Source organism: Choloepus didactylus, chromosome 1, assembly GCF_015220235.1.
Source record: "Choloepus didactylus isolate mChoDid1 chromosome 1, mChoDid1.pri, whole genome shotgun sequence".
NCBI classification, from domain to species: domain Eukaryota; kingdom Metazoa; phylum Chordata; class Mammalia; order Pilosa; family Megalonychidae; genus Choloepus; species Choloepus didactylus.
The window spans coordinates 158,468,313-158,485,535 of NC_051307.1; the positions used below are offsets into that span (position 1 = coordinate 158,468,313).

Consider the following 17,223-nt stretch of genomic DNA (forward strand, 5'->3'; position numbering starts at 1 on the left):
TGTGGAATAAGAATGGGGTGGGAAGGGCTAGGATAAAGGGCCATTTTTCCTCCTTTTTGATAAAATATATATTTTTAACAGTGTGCATGCATTATATTGTTAAAATAAAGCAACTAATTAAAAAAAAAAACTTAAGCTGAGATATGAGAAAAACTAGCTGTAAATAGCATTTTGAAGTTAATTTGTGATTAAGACAGCCATGCTATACAACTATAGACACTTTTTAAAATTTTCATATCCTATAACAAATGAAAAATGGCTTCCTTAGGAAAAAAAAGATGAATCTGTACTCAGAAGAAATAAGCTTCTATCCATTTCCAGAAGAAAATTCATTGTTCATTATGAGAATACATATAGGGTGACTCTATCAACCTACAACTGGGTTGTTGAACTTAAAATTTAACACTTTTTAAAACTTCACGGTTGCGGCTGTTGCTGGGTCTGAACCCACCGCTGGCTCCCGGGGCGCAGAGAGGGGCTACCGCCAGCGCCGCCGCCGCCGCTGCCGATTAGCGTTCCCCTGCTGCTCCCCTCCATGTGCCCGGGCGCCGCCACTCCCCTTCCTCAGGCCGCCGCTTGCCCCGGGGTCTATGGAAGTAATGGAAGGACCTCTCAACTTGGCTCATCAACAGAGCAGAAGAGCAGACCGTTTATTAGCTACAGGGAAATACGAAGAGGCTATTTCTTGTCACAAGAAAGCTGCAGCATATCTTTCTGAAGCCATGAAGCTGACCCAGTCTGAGCAGGCTCATTTATCACTGGAATTGCAAAGGGATAGCCACATGAAACAGCTCCTCCTCATCCAGGAGAGGTGGAAAAGGGCAAAGCGTGAGGAAAGATTGAAAGCCCAGCAGAACACAGACAAGGATGTAGCTACCCATCTTCAGGCATCTCACAAACCCTCTGCTGAGGATGCAGAGGGTCAGAGTCCCCTTCTTACTCAGAAGTACAGCCCTTCCACAGAGAAGCATCTGCCTGAAATTCAGGGAGTCTTTGACAGGGATCCAGACACACTACTATTTTTACTTCAGCAAAAGAGTGAGCCAACAGAGGCATGCATTGGAAGCAAAGCCCCAAAAGATGATAAAACGATTATAGAGGAGCAGGCAACCAAAATTGCAGATTTGAAGAGGCATGTGGAATTCCTTGTGGCTGAGAATGAAAGATTAAGGAAAGAAAATAAACAGTTAAAAGTTGAAAGGGCCAGACTTCTAAAAGGTCCAGTAGACAAGGAGCTTGATGTAGATACTGATTTTGTAGAAAAATCAGAGCTTTGGAGCTTGCCACCACATTCAGAAACTGCTACAGCCTCTTCAACCTGGCAGAAATTTGCAGCAAATACTGGGAAAGCCAAGGACATTCCAATACCCAATCTTCCTCCCTTGGATTTTCCATCTCCAGAACTTCCCCTTATGGAGCTCTCTGAGGACATGCTCAAAGGACTTATGAATAATTAAAATGGAAGGCCATAGAAGAGGTGAGAAGAGGAAATAATACCATTAATCCAGCAAAACAAACAAACAAAAAAGGGAAAACCACATGCCAGGGTGATCTCAGAGATGCACCATCATCTGGCATACTGTAGGAGAAGAGGCGTTGCCAGGACTTGGAAAACAGTCACTGTGAAACATGTTGCATATCTGAATTACAGCTAATGATTCTGGACTGGGGAGACACTAACTCTTGGAGGCTCACTTTCTCCTGATACAAACCAAATGGCTACCTGGAATAATTTTTTCAAGCAACAAGTACTTTTCTTATCTTCAGGGTTAAAATGTATAAAAGTATGTTATGTGTAGTTAATCTATAATGCCATAAATGATAATGCCCTAAATAATATGATAGCCTGAGGGGCTGCCTTGTATTTGAAACATGCTTTTTGTCATGCATTGACTGTATGCATTTTGTTATGCACATTTTCTTTGTTTAAAAAAGGTGTGTGAGGTACATACCTTTCTAGATGAAACTATATGTGCCACACTTTGCACTACTCATAACATAATGATAACCTCAAGACTATCAGGAGAAATATTTAAATTTCCATTTTATGAAAAAAGGAACCAAATTCTTAGTTATGCTTTTTTAAAAAATTATCAGTTTACATAATTAATCAGGGTGCATTTTAAGTTCTAACTTTTTTTTATTTTATAACGCATCATTTGAAAATACCAAGGAAATATCCTTCTGTTTTTAATGATGCATGAGTGAAAGTAATGCTAGTTGGCACTATTTGATTGTAAGAAATCAATAAAGTAATTGTGTTTTATACCCTTGTTGAATGTGATTGGTATTAAAAAGCAAGTTTTGTATAGCTTCAAAAAAAAAAAAAAAAAAAAAAAAAACTTCACAACGACCATGAAAAGCCTTTATAACACTGTAAATTCCAACCTGGGTGGAGGCATGAAGTCCATACAAATTCTGGCTTTCTTCAGCTTCAAGTAGCTCAGCATGTAAATCCTGAGGAATCAAGATGAATCTTAAAAGTAAAAATGCTTCCACCTTTGTAGAAGCAAGCAGTTTAGCAGCATGTAGATCAACAAGAAAGGGATTTTAAATTCCTCCCAGTATGTGTGTACATCCAGTATGGCCCCCCAAAGGGTTTGAGGTCATCCAAGAATTTGCCATGGTTGGGCAGACTGGGAAGGATTAGATGTTCCTCTCTGCTTGAGCTCTTCTTGGTTTTAAGGCACCACTGACATTCCAAGGGATGAGCAAGAGCTGTTCTAGAGTAATTTCTTCTTAAGAAAGTATCTACCCCAGAGACTCCTACTAAAGAACATGCATCAGCTTAACCTAGGACCATCCACAAATCTGTGCAGGGAAGCTCTATTTCTGGGTTTCCAATTGTCAATGTCTGCTACAAGCGCAGGTTACCACAGAGAAGAGACCCCAAGAGAGGGATGATGTTTGGTGATATCATAGTTTGGATACATGGGACAGCCAATCGGATGCGCTTCCAAAAGAACACACCCAATTTCCCAAGTTTCAGTGATTTGGATGAGCCAACAAATTAAGGTACAGAAAACTGATTTGAGAAGAATTCTCAGTTTCTGTTTACCAAAGAAGGATCCTCTGAGCTGGATTATGGTTCTGAAGTGGGAAGCTGACTCTTCAGTTTTCTGGTAAAGATCCCCATGGAGACAAATGCATCTTAGACAGGAAAATCTGGGTGCAGACTTGGCGACAAAAGGTTGTGCAGGAAAGGAAAAATATTCATATTTTACTATATGGCTTTGTTGTGACAGTGTTTAAATGGTTATAATAATGTAAACATAGCTATTAATCTAACCAAAATTAAGATTAACTCTAGTGAGAGGTTCAGGGTGGGAAGGGTACATGTGTATGGTTGGGCAGGGAGTAGGAAAGAGACTGAAATCCCCATTTCTTCTAAAAAGAGGTCAATAAATCCTCATCTTTGTTAGGGGGAAGTCAACAAGTAATGCCTAAAACTGAAAAATCATTAATTAGTGTGGTGATTTGCAGCTAAGTACCTCAGAAAAACATGTTCTTAAATCCAATCCATTCCTATGGATGAGGACCCATTGTAAGTAGGACCTTTTGATGAGGTTACTTCAGTTAAGGTGTGGCCCAACTGAATCAGGACGGGTCTTAATCCTATTAATTGTGTCCTTTATAAGCAGAATGAAATTCAGACAGATAGAAAGCCATGGGAAGCAAGAAGCAGAAAGTCAACAAAATCTGGAAGAGAAGGGCGAAGCCAGGAGAGACCACCATGTGCACTGCATGTGACATAGGAGCCTGGGACCAAGAATCACCAGCAGCCAACCCCAGAATGCCAGTCTTTGAGAAGAAAGCATCACCTTGATGATGCATTGATTTGGACTTCTCCTAGCCTCAAAACTGTGAGTTAATAGATTCTTGTAGTTTAAGCCAACTCATTGCATGGTATTAGCTGCAGTAACAAGGAAACTAAAACAACTAACAATACAGACATATTATTTAGAAGCAGAGAGTCAAATCCTAAAATAATCAGCTAAAACAGGAGAAAGTGGTTGCCTGTAGAAGGCAGTTTAAACTTTGGGCATGTATAAATTTGATTAAAAATAAACAAATAAAATTATAAAGAGAAAAACTAAATCATGCTGGCCCAATTTCATTTGTCCTAAAGTGACATGTAGAAAAAGGGAGCAGCCTTTTTCTTTACAACAGTATTAATTATAATAGCAGTAATAATAAAACAACTTCCATTAGTTAATATTTTAGCAAGAAAGTGTATTAATTCAATAAGCATTTACTGAATACCTAGTGTGTGCCAGGCAGTGGTAATCATAGCAGTCAAGATACCAACCCTCATAGATTTTATATTCTAGTAGGAGAGACAGAAAACACCTTAACAATCAAATAAATAAGATTATTTCCTACAATATTGAGTACTTGAAGAAAATAAAATACAATGAGCTAGAGATTAAGGGACGATTGTTTGGACTAGGTGATTAGGGAAGCTCTCTAGAGAAGTGAGGTATGAACTCAGACCTGACCAATGAAAAGGTAGAAGGGAAAGGCAGATATGGCAGAATGTGCAAAGGCCCTGAGGTAGGAACAGCCTGGAGTGTTTGAGGAATAGTCAGGAGGCCAGTGTGACTGGATTGCAGTGAGCAAGGAGAAGACAGCAGGTGGTAAAGTATATGAGGTAGGCATAAGTTTGATGGGGAGGCCATGGATGGTTTTAGGTAGAGCAGAGCAGTAATAGGATCTGATATACACTTAAAAATAATCTGTCTGGTTGCTGGATAGATGCTAGATTGGGGCAGGGGACAGATAGGGGAGGCAAAAGTGGGACAAGAAATTCAGGGAATTCTTGCAGGATTTGGGAAAGGGCAGAGGCTGTGGAGATGGAGAGTAGCAGACAGATTTGGATTGGGAATCAATTTAAGTGGAGCTCTCAAGGGCAGCTGACAAGAGTTCAGTGAGGGAATCTTGGGGAGAGAGGGACGGAAGGAAGGAATTCTGCTTCTGCAGCTGGTCTCCCCAAATTCCCAGACTCCCTTTGAAATATGTGAACAGGAAGCTCTGGTCCCGCAGCCGAGGGAACTGAGTGATTATGCAGGGAATAAAGACTTGCCAAATTACTTTAAACTCAGCCCATCTCCATCCTGGCTTTCACCACACTTGACGTGAACATGTACCTGAGCTTGTAAATGACTGTGCTTGGAGGCAGAGCTGGGAATTACGCCCCTCTAGACAGCTATTCAGAGGCTGAGAGAATAGGGCCCACTTGCTGTAATGCTATGCATTAAAAAGCACTTATGTTGCTAAAACCAGCATTAGAATTGCACATAAACATTGCTGTCATGCCCTCGATGGGACTCTGGAGTCCAAGTGGGACTCTTGGAGTCTGCAGAGGGGGAAAAATGCCATCTTAGGCAGCGAGATGATCTCTCCCTTATGACCCACCGTGCACTGCCACCTCCCTCCTGTGGAAAGCCCGTACGTAAGTGGGGAGAAAAACAAGCTTATTTCCAAGCCAAGATTAAACTGGGCCCATGGTGCATGGGATGATGGGCCTCTGGGAAAAGAGAAATGAACCCAAGCCAAGAAAGCCAATCCATCCAGAGGCAGCAGGAGGGGAGTGTTCAGTTGTTCTTGGGAGTTACACACAGCCCCAGCCCAGAGCCCGGCACATAGCAAACTGTCAGTGAATGCATGTTGAATGAATGAGTGAGTGAATGAGTGAGTGTGAGATCCATATGCTCCCAAAGGTCTAATCTCAATAAGCCTTTATTCATTCAGACTCTATTCAAGAATAAAATGAACCTGCTGGGCCAAGTCTCCACGAATGGCCTTGGGGGTACAGGTGGACAGTTGCACCCACCCCTGAATTAGCACTGCATTCAAACTGCCTCCAACCCCAATAATTCATTCCCTAATGTGATCTGAAGTCTAGAATTACCCATGAACAAAACAGAAGGAAGTGAATCAAGATCAAGGAGTCACCTGGAGAATCTCTACTGGACCAAAGTCCACTCTAGGGAAATAATTGCTGGGATTAGCTGGCTGTCGCACAATAATTGCCAACTCTCAAATTTACTTGGTTCCTGCAGTAGTGAAATGAGAGTTCTGAAACCTCAAGTTCCCAGCTGGGGGGAGAAAGACCTTGGACTAAGAATGCTGCCTTGCTGTGAAGCCAGCCTTTACACATTGTGTCTCATTCCCCGTCTATGACAAGGAATCAAATTACTACCAGTCTTGCAAGGATGCTACAAGGATAAGTAAATCAGTATATAAGGGCACTCTGTTTGGGTCCAAAGTCTGTGAAACTCACAGAAAAGAAAAAAAAATTAGTTAAAAACAAAAAGTACCACTGAACCCGTGATACAGCTGTCCCAGGGTCTTGGCACTAAAAAATCCTTCTTTGGGCTTATTGGCCTTTAGCACCATGCTGATTCTTATTTAACATATAGTTTATTGGTTCCTTCCATATGACTTCATAACAAACTAAAAACAACATGCATGAAGAAAGTTTGGACCTTTAAGAAAAAGGCCTGATGTTAGCCAGAAAAGAAACAGAAAGCTCTACCAAAAATCAGACACAAACTTAATCAAATTTGTACAGTGAGAACAGGGTCATGTTATGCTTCTGTATCTAAAAGAGATACAGAAGGTGAAAGAATAAGAAGGAGGAGGAGGAGGAGGAGAAGAAGAAAGAAAGACGGTAAATTATATCACCCGTTGGCCATGGCCATTATTTAAATTACAACTCTAGTCTTCCCTTCCTGAAGACAGAAAAGCATGTCAAAGTTTTCAGAAACATAGCCATAAAAATGTTTAAACCCAAAAAGTTTGAGGCATTTCTGTGGGGTGCTAGAAACATTCTATATCTTGATCTAGGTGATGATTATAGGGGTATATACCACTATAAAAAATAGTCGAGCCGTTTGTTTAGTATTTGTGCACTTACTAAACATATGTTTTTCTTCAGTTTAAAAACATCTCAGACAATGAGGGATTAAGTTCTGGAAAAATTCATCTGCATGGACCATCTTATTTCTCAGTGTTACTAGATACATGAAGAATCATTTTATTTCTCATACACATTAATAATAAAAGTAGCCACCATTGACAGAGCATTTCCCAAGTATCAGGCTCTATGCAAATCACTTCATAATTAAATAATTTAAGCTTCACAAAATCCATGTTCCTAATGAAGAATTGAGGTTTAGAGAGGCCAGTGTTTAAGATCCATAACAAAAGGAAACCGATTGTGCTTGTCTCTGAACCAATGTACCCCCAATATATCGATTGGTGTCGGGAATATGGTAGGTACTAAACAGATATCTGTGAAATGAAATTACTTTGTCCAATGTCACATAACTAATATTGGAGATTCAGGTTTGGATCTTGAGTCAGAAACCAAAGCCCATATTCTTAACCATTCCATGATATTCCTTCTCAAGTAAAACACTTGGATCTCTATAAAAGCCTAAAACCATTGTTTAAATCAACTTTAGGAATTGAGGTATATCAAACTGACCCAGAAGTGTATAAAACATACTTGCACAGCTTAAAGAAGAATGATAAAATGAACACCCAGTTCCCACCACAGTTAAGAAACAGAACAGCATCATTTCGTTAGGAGCCTTGTGTGTACCCTTCTCGACAGCCTCTCCCTCTCCACAGCACCAGAGGTGACCACGCATGGGTTTTGTGTCTATCAATCCCTTACCTTTCAACATTTTTTGAACACATGTTGGTGTCTTTAAACCATAGAATACTTTGTTTTGCCTGTTTTTGAATGATATAAATGCAGATGACTTTTTCACTATGCCCACTACACCTCATTGAGTTTCTCTACACTCTTCTAATTCATCAGCCCACTTATATTTCATGTTTTTAAAAATTTTCTAAAAATATATTAGTTACTCTCTTCCCAATATCATCATTTGTTTTTCTCTTTCTCTTTTTATTGAACCTATTCAGCAGAGTGCTTTTGGGGTTGGAAGAGATGCACACAGTTAGCTCTTGGGAGCCTGTAAAAGCCAGCTCCAGCATATCACTGAACCTATTATACAAAAACTCAACCCTGAATAAACTTCACTAAATATGTTCTCCCAATCGTACATGAGTATTCTTATGCCCTGTTAACATCAGAGTAATCCATTGGTCAAACTCAACCCAAAATCAGAGAGCAGAGAAAACTTTGATATATTCCATACAAGTCAGCATGTCTAGGGCAGAGAACAGGGTGGAGGAGGGTAGAGAGTAGATCTGGAAGGACAAATGGAAGATATCCAGCCCAAGTCACACCTTTGCTCCACAGTCTCCATTCTTGTTCTTCCTTCAGGTGAAACTTCATGTCCCTGACACTCAAAATCCTTTCAGGTAAACTGTAATCCAGTAGTCTTGATTCTTGTTGGTGACTGTATAAGTATGTAGCTTTTATGGGGTGACCATTTGATTTTGAAAACCTTGTGACTGACACTCCCTTTATCCAGTGTATAGGCAGATGGGAAATAAAATAAAGACAAATAAATAAATAAATAAATAGGGGGATAAGAGGTATGGGATATTTTAGGTGTTCTTTTTTATTTTTATTTTTGGGGGGATTAATTCAAATCTTCTAAAAGTGATTGTGGTGATGAATGCACAACTATATGATGATACTGTGAGCCACTGATTGTAGATTTTGGATGGATTATATGCTGTGTGACTATGTCTCAATAAAATTGCATTTAAAAAAAAAGAAAGATAATTCCATTAGGTACTGCATTGTCATGGAGAGATGTCAGTTTGGTAATACTCCCTCCTGAAACCTAAAATAACAGTCACCACCAAGTTCTTCATATACGGTATCAAGGAGGGCTGGGGTGGACAAACGATAGAATTAAAGTAGAACCTAGCTTCCACCATCCCTATTTCTGCAGCTGGTCCTGAGGCCCATGTTGGTAATCAAAGATGTCCTTTTCAACCATCCATTCCGTGTTTCACACCTCTGCCAGTACCTTGGATGATGGAGTTCTTCACTTGTTTGGGAGACCCAAACCTATAGAATATGAGTCCTTGGGAGTTGCCATGGTTTTCCCCGACCAGTACTAATGGTCAAGGGAGAATTAAGAGGAGCTCCCAGACAATCCCTTGGGTTCCAAATACAGTCCTTTTTGCCTTCTTTGTGTAGCAGCAACCCAATCCTCCCTCCCCCCAGTAATTGGGAGAAATCATACTAGTTAGTACAGCGAACTTTTCCTTTATGATTACTATATCAGTGGTGTGGGGATCCCAAAATATCCAGGGAGAAGTCTCTGCTTTCAATTAATCATATAACCTTGACTGTGTTCCATAATGGAAAGTTTCCTCTCATAGGCACTAGGATCTTCAAAGCCACCAAGATTATGGAGGCAGGAAGTGAAAATTCTTTGGGTGGGTTATTATATGTATTAAGGAAAAGGGTCATTCACACCTCTACCTCTCACTTTCCAGAAACCTGCATTCTAGCTGTGGAGGAGACCACACCATATATTTGCTGCTCTTCTAAGGCATCTACTGCATCTTACCAGTCAACAACCCAACCTTACAGGAAATGGTCTCCCAGCTAGCACTGCAACTGAACATTCATCAGGTCATTCCACATTTTCTTCAATCCAGACACATATGGATGATGGGGCATGTGAACATTATGGGCCTGAGCCCATGGTCAAGCTTCCCATTACTATTTCCTGGTTGGAGCCAATGTTGAACAGGTTCCTAAAGCATTTGGTCCATGCATGGTGATGCTGTCAGGGGATGAAAAGCAGTGTGCATACATGTGTCTATCCTTTGAAGACAAAGTTCTGCCCACTCTGTGACGGAAAAATTTCAATATTATTAACCTGCTTTCAGGTGGTCTCTGCCATTGGGAAGTGGGACACTTAGCAGTTGTGGGAGCCAGATCAGCTGTATGTAAGGGAAATCCATGTGCTGCTCTCATGCATAGCTTCCATCCTTCATGTCACATTGTTCATGGCCCACTAGACAACCACCAAGCGAGATGGGAATACAGGCTGACTGACATCCACAAGACACATCTTTTGTTCACCTGATGATGAAGAGCATCCTCACATTTTGTCTCCATTCTGAGACTTCCATCTGCAGGCCTCTCTCCCAGAAATCCTTGTCACTGATTTTATCATCTTGTTTTCTCATGTCCTGGCAGACTATCTAACCCATTAGCCATAATCTATGAATGTGTAGATCCAGATGTGCTTCTTGAAGTTCTGCCAAATAGAAGGATTTCCTTTCACCACTGTCTGTGGGACAGCAACTTCCACTGCTGAATGTGCAGATCGTCTGTAAACCAGGCTTGAATTCCCTCCTCTGTTATCTGGTCACAGGCAACTCTCCATGAGGCCCTGGGTGTTGGCTGAGGGAGAAGTGGTGAAGCAGTAGGAGCAGGTACCATGGGGGTCTGAGTCACCTGCTCATGCAATTTACTTGGGCCTTTCAGGCCTGCTTGGGCTCAAACTCTTGTACCATTCCTGTTTTGTAATACAACTGCTGCACATGTCCTATTTTATAGTTTGGTGGATCATAAAGGACCCAGTTCATGATGGCAGTTCAGGTCACAGTCAATTGGTGTTCCACTTGCTGTTCTCTACCAAGTCTAAGTAGTAAGCTGTATTAGACAGGGTTCTCCAGAGAAATAGAACCAACAGCATATATATATATATATATATACATATACATATATATATAAGTAAATATTAAGAGATTTGTTATAGGAATTGGCTTACATGACCAGAGGATCGGCAAGTTCAAATTCTGTAGGACAAGTTGCAAGTTGGGGACTGTGCCAGTTTGAAACTGTTATATGCCCCAGGAAAGACTATGTTCTTTAATGCAATCTTGTGGGGGAAGATTAGATTTTGATTAGGTTGTTTCCATGGAGATGTGAGCCACCCAACTGTGGGTGAGACCTTTTGATTAGACTATATCCATGGAGATTTGACCCCACCTATTCAGGGTGGGTCTTAAATAGATCACTGGAGTCCTAAATAGAGCTGATAGCCCACACAGTCCCAGACACTTCGAGACACTGGGAGATGCGAAAGAACTTTTGGAGATGCTAATCTAAGGGATGAAGCCCAGAGTTTGCCCCAGAGAAGCTAAGAGAGGACCCCCCAGACGATTAGAGAGAAATACTCTGGAAAACAAAGAATACACAGGAGCTGCAAGAGAGAAGCTAAGAGAGACAGAAGCCAAGAGACATTTTGGAGAAAGCCATTTTGAAACCAGAACCCGGGAACAAAGGACCAGCAGAAGAAAACCGTGTGCCTTTCCAGCTGAGAGAGGTGTTCCAGATGCCATCGGCCTTTTATCCTCTTGTTGATGCTTAGTCTGGTCACTTTTATGGCCTTAGAACTATAAATTTGTAATCTAATAAATCTCCTTTATAAAAGCCAATCTTTTTCTGTTATTTTGCATAACAGCAGCTTTAGCAAACCGAAACAAGGACTCAGATGAAGATTTCACTAAATTGCCCAGGAGAAGCTGGCTGGCTAAAGCAGAAATAGAAATTCTTCTTTCTGAATGCTGAAATAATCAGTTCTCCCTTTAAGGCCTTCAACTGATTGGACAAGGAGACTTCTCTCCTTGCTGAAGGCGGTCTCCTTTGTTGATTGTAGATGTAATCAGCCACAGATGCAATCAACTGACTGATGACTTAAGTCCATGAAATACCCTCACAATGACAATCAGACCAGTGCTTGCTTGGCCAAACAAACAACTGGACACCATAACCTAGCCAAGTTGACATGAGAACTTCACCACCACATAAGCCAAGAGCGGTATTTCAAGTAGAGAAAAATTCTTGGTGGAAGAGGGCACAGCCTTACTTTAAAATCCTCAGGGTCTGTACTAGGATTCTTCTATTGGGGTTTGCCAGAGGCTTCATATAGCATCTGTGCCATGGGTAATTCCAATAGACACTTTTGATGCCGTTATATCTGTTAAATGTTTCCCAAACAACAGGAAAGTTTGCATTGCAACCTGATGCTACCGCAGAGCCTTTTTGCCTCTGAGTCACACTCAAAACTGGCCTTAGGAATACTCAGTAAATAGGTGAGGACAATGTGCCCAAATGGGTTACACATTAATTACAAATACAAAGAGTAGGCTTTGGTTCTCCTTCTTGGTGGTCACTAGCAACCTGCTACTCATTTTAGAGGTGGGGAGTGGTTATACCAAGATGCCTGAATCTTGGACCCCTATAAACTTCACTGATGTGGCAAGCCCTTGAACTTCTATAGAGTTTTTCTTTTATGGGGTTTTTGGCATATATGTGTCATGCCAAGGAATCTAGGGTTCTTGTTACCTAGCAGAGGTGCAGTTAGCAGTCTGGTTAGCATACTGTCATTAATGTAATGAACCAGAGTGATGCTCTGTGGAACACCAATATGATCAGACTCCCCACACTGCACAGCTACTGAGCCAGTTGGCACAGGGACTGGTCTAAGAGGCATGCCAACTCCCTGGGCTTCACCTTAGCACAAGCATGAGTCCTCTCTATTCTTTTCTCTCCAATCTTAAAGAAGGGTCTGTCACACTCAGCCCAAAGCAGGAGGGGTGAGTGTGAGTAAAGCAGCTCAGAGGGCCTTTTAATCTTAGCTATGGGCATAGAAAAAACTGGTTCTGTGAGTGCACAACTCAGTCTTTCTGCCTTAAACCCAGACAAGTTGTTTTTCAACTTACGAGCCATAATTTGCGGCCATTGTTTATCTGATTTCGTAATGACTCCCTTGTCCCAAAGTAGTATACGGTTTGTGTCTAACTGCACTGGCTAAGATAAGGGAAAGTCCCTCAGGGTACAAGAGAAGAAATTCAATGAGTGCAGAGCAGGGTAGGAGTGGCAGGGAGCACACCAATTAACTCTTTGAAATATTATCCATGCCATTGCTCGCATTTCCACCTCACACTCTTTTCCCCATCCACAGTCAATCTTTGTGAAATCTCTTCATTTCCTCACCTGCCACTCATACTTCAACACACTCCAGTCTGACTTCCACACCATCACTCCACCCAGGACCTCTGTGTCTTCCAGGGGACATTTTCCCATCTTTATATTACTTGCCCTTTTAGTGTCATTCATTCACTGCTTACCTGTGTTGGATGGCCTCTGTTTGACCCACCACAACTGTTCTTCACCTTTTCCACCCTTCTCTGTGCACAGATGCTGACTTCCAAGGATTACATCAACCAGGCTCCCAGGCCTTCTGATCAAAGGGAGGGAGGAGAAAAAGTTCGGAGTATTTATTCCCCTGGCTTTTTCTCCACCAGTCTGTAGTTTGGCAATTGCTGGGCAGCCTACTCCCAAAGCTACCAGTCTCCTCAATTGGGGAGCCACTCTGTCCCCATTCTCCTTCCAGCCTAGAGGTAGTAAGACCAACATCCTAGCTAACCTGGGGTGCCTCACCATTCCTTGTTGGTTTCCTTAACATTCCTCATTCCTTTGCAAGTAATTCCTCTTTAATCATCTATTTTTAACTTGCCAATACATATATTGATGACCTCTTTATGAAACACATTTTTTCACATGGCTTCCGTGACACCTCACTCTACTGCTTTCTTCCCACCTTTCTAGCCACTCCTCTGCCTCTTTGGAAGCTTCCTCCTACGTCATCAAACCCTAAACTTCAGAATTCCCTAAGACTCAGTCCTCAGCCCTCTTTTCTTCCTACTATTTTCCCTTCCAAGGCACTTTCCTCAGCACCCACATCTTCAATACCTACCTGTAGGTCAGTGAATCATAAATATACATCTTCAGCCAGACCTGGCCTTTGAGAAACTACTCATATATATATCTCATATATCATAGTTTCATTCACTAAATCAATGAAATTTTTTGAGAGTCTGTTATGTTCCAGGCCCTGTTCTAGATATTTTGTTAGATGTTTAAAATGGCCTCAAACTCTATTTGTCCAAATTTAACCTATGATCTCTCACCCACCCACCCCCGATCCTCTTCCTCTTCCAGTTTTTCCACTCTGGTGAATGGTGCCAACACCACCCATCCAATCCCACAGTGAGTAACCTGGGAGGCATCTATGACAGTTCCCTTTTTCTCATTCCTCTCATGTAACTTATCATCGAGCCCTATTAAATTACCTCTTAAATATTCCCTGAACTTTACCCGTTGTCTCCTTCTCCACCACCACCACCTTAGCCCAGGCTGCCATCATTTCTCACCTGTACAGTGATCACTGCAGTAGCCTCCTTTCTTGTTCCCCTACTCCAATAAATAGTGACCTTTCTACAGTACAAATCCAATCATGCAATATCCAGCCCCTGCTTAAAATGCTCAAATGCCTTCTGCTTTCTCTTAAAAAAAGATTAAAATCTTGACCTGGCTTACAAAGCCTTCCATGGCTTGCTTGTCTCCTGCTATCTCTCCAGCCTTATCTCAAGCCACACCATTTCTGGCACCCTTTTCTCTGGCTCCACTGGCCTTTCTTCATTTCCTAGTATTGACATGCTTCCTTCTGCCTTGCTTGACTCTTGCTATTTTTTTTGCTTAGTTTTCTCTCCCCACATACCCTACCCCACTCAATAGTAAACTCTTACGTGTCATTAATCCTTCAGATAAAATGCCAGTTCCACAGAGGTGTTTTCCCCGCCCCTCTTTCACAATTAGATCACCCTCTTATCAACCCTCTGGGCACCAGTTACCTCTTCATAGCACTTATCCCAGTTCTAATTTTACATTTATATGTGTGTTGTTTTGGATGATAGACTATGACTGTCCATGTGGAGGGGACCACATGTGTGTTGCTCAAGATCACATTCACCAGGGCCTGGCACAGAGCAGGCACTCAGCAAATATTTGTGACGTGAAAGGGTAATGGAAGAAGGTTGTTGAAAGTGAGGCGGGGTAAGAATAGAATCCAGGCTTACATCAGAGTTGTTTCCCCTTAAGGAAGCTCCTGAGCGGCTTTCGAGGAAGTCAGGTGGTTCTTCAATATATGTTCACCACTTCAAGGCTGAGAGATGATCCACACAGCTAGCCCAATAGCCAGTCCCCAAAGCATCAGAAAGAAAACATTCTGTCACCCAATCTCCCAAAGATATACTATATGGGCAAGAAATGTGTATTATTTAATGATTTAATCACCTTCCTTAACAACTCTATTTTGTTAAAACAATAAAATGTGGTTTTACTCACTACAGTATAAATTTGAATTCATTTAGAGCAAGATTTGAAGAAATGGAAATATCAATTTATGATCAGGCACGATTTCACTCATCCTTGAGCACTCCCTATCTAGCACAACTCGGCCTCATTTATTTGCCTGTAGGACTCAAACAGGAATTCCCTAAACATCTTAACTTCATGTCCGTGTTTGCCTGTGCATGAAGGGCTGCAGAATTCTGGCCAACTCCTTCTCAGAGGCCTTGGAAGGCAACCTCGTGATAATCTCTCCCCTCTTATTTGATTTCCTTCTAACTTAATCAGAAAAATCAAGGTTTCCTACCTAGGAATCCCAATTACGAGTGAAAACCAGCATTTAAATTGAGTACTTACTATGTGCCCGGCACCGGGCAATGTTTGGGGCCCATTACACAGATTTTTCTCCTTTAACCCTTCAAATAACTTTTAAGGTAGCTAGGATTATAATCTCCATTTTCCAGGTGGAGAAATTGAGGCTTGGGACCTTACTGCTGTAACTGGCCTAAACCTTTATTATAGCTGGTCCATAAGGGGCCCAAGGTCAATCCCAGAAACACCCTGGAGCTCTTGCTCTTAACCATTAACACTGAGTTCTTACATTCTCCATGATGGAAGGATGGAGTTTTCCACTCTCTTTTACTTTATTACTTTTTTGAGGCATTCATGAGCCTTGCAGAAAATAATAAAATCCAGCCAACTAAGGGATGAATAAAAATAAAGTACTTAAAATTAGAGAAGCAGCTGTTGGACATTTAATCCATTAAATAGAAATGGAGACTAAATGACTGTGGGAACTAAGGTTATACTCCTTGATCAAGTGAAAATAAATAAGGGTAGATTTAAGAGGTGGAGAAATAGTAGGAGAAAAAATAAGAAAGCTAATTTCCTTAACTTTTAGAGCAATGAATCAAGCAAGGATGTCTAAAAATTTAAGCTTCTAATTTACTTAAAAAAGTAATGAGTCCAGCCTCTAAAAGTACTTCTTAATCTTTGTTCTCAAACTTAGTGCTTTATTTTAGGAGATTTCTTTAACAGTGAAGAAGCATTTATCTCAAGCTTAGGCATTTCTTCTGTTTCATTTTTGTTTCTCCTCTAGAAATTGAATTAAATGTTACTGTATTATGTATTTTCTTAAAATTAGTATATAGTATTATTTTATTTTCATAGAAAATTTCTCATGCTCATTCATATTCTCCCTCTCTTTCTCTCTTTCCCTCCCTCTCTCTTATATGTCTGAAATGAGGTATTAACATGGTTGTTCTGAGTGGGAGGGTTTGGGAAGATTTTTCTACAAAACCAGTCTCGTTATCACAGCTAACAAAATTAACAATACCTTAACATCATTTAATACCCAGTCCATGTCAAAATTTCTCCTACTGTTCCCCAAATGGTTTATCCAAACCCGGATCCAATCAAGGTCCACATATTGCATTTCTTTGTTGGGTCTGCTAAGTCTCTTTCAATGTGGAACAATCCCTCTCCCCTCCCTTTTGTTTTCCTTAATAATAATTTGTTTGAAGAGGCCAGGCCAGTGTTGCCTTTAGAATGTACCATCTTCTGGATTTTTGGGACCCTGTGATGTCATTTCACTTGTCCCCCTATTCCCTGTATTTCGTGTGCACTGAATTATAACTTAAGGCTTGGTTAGATTCAGTCTCAGTCATTTTGGGGGAAGAACATGACATAGCTGATGCTGTAGTTCATCTTGCCTCATTGCAGAAAGCACGCACTGTCTGGGTGTCCCACGATTGGTGATGCTGAGAGAGAGCACTGAGTTAAGATGGAAAGAGCCAGACCCTTCCATTGTAAAGTTAGGCTTTCCCCCTTGTGATGGGGAAGTGATCTGTAGGGTTTTTAGCAACAAACAATGATCTCTTAATGGTTTTATTATCCATCAATGATCCATGCCTGAATCATTTATTTTAGTAGGGCTGCAAATAGTGATTTTCTAATTCTGTAAGTTCATCTATTATTTATTAGCTTGTGTTTTACTGTAAAGAAGAATGTTTTTCCATCATCTGGGACTGATTGGTTATCCTGGAATACAGCTCCTATTGGAAAGGCAGGAT

At 41.1% G+C, this 17,223-nt stretch overlaps 1 protein-coding gene and 1 long non-coding RNA gene across 3 annotated transcripts; both read left to right on the forward strand.

Moving 5' to 3' along the window:
- The first annotated feature begins 429 nt into the window (after nt 1–429).
- On the forward strand, nt 430–2,264 carry LOC119540250 (nuclear receptor-binding factor 2). 2 transcript variants are annotated; one of them, XM_037844355.1, is made up of 2 exons: nt 430–620; nt 706–2,264. In XM_037844355.1, the coding sequence occupies exons 1-2, from the start codon at nt 536–538 to the stop codon at nt 1,455–1,457; spliced, it is 837 nt and encodes a 278-aa protein (XP_037700283.1). In that variant the 5' UTR covers nt 430–535; the 3' UTR covers nt 1,458–2,264. The 2 variants fall into 2 exon arrangements, with proteins under 2 accessions (XP_037700283.1, XP_037700277.1); XM_037844349.1 differs by having other exon boundaries at nt 430–2,264.
- A 1,383-nt stretch (nt 2,265–3,647) lies between these two features.
- LOC119540276 lies at nt 3,648–10,684 on the forward strand. Its single transcript, XR_005218066.1, has 2 exons — nt 3,648–3,863; nt 9,436–10,684. It is a non-coding gene; the product is annotated as an uncharacterized LOC119540276 (long non-coding RNA).
- The last annotated feature ends 6,539 nt before the right edge of the window (nt 10,685–17,223 follow it).

What these genes read in the sequence shown, in the direction of transcription:
- LOC119540250 (XM_037844349.1), top strand. Translation starts at nt 591, where the DNA reads ATGGAAGTAATGGAAGGACCTCTCAACTTGGCTCATCAACAGAGCAGA.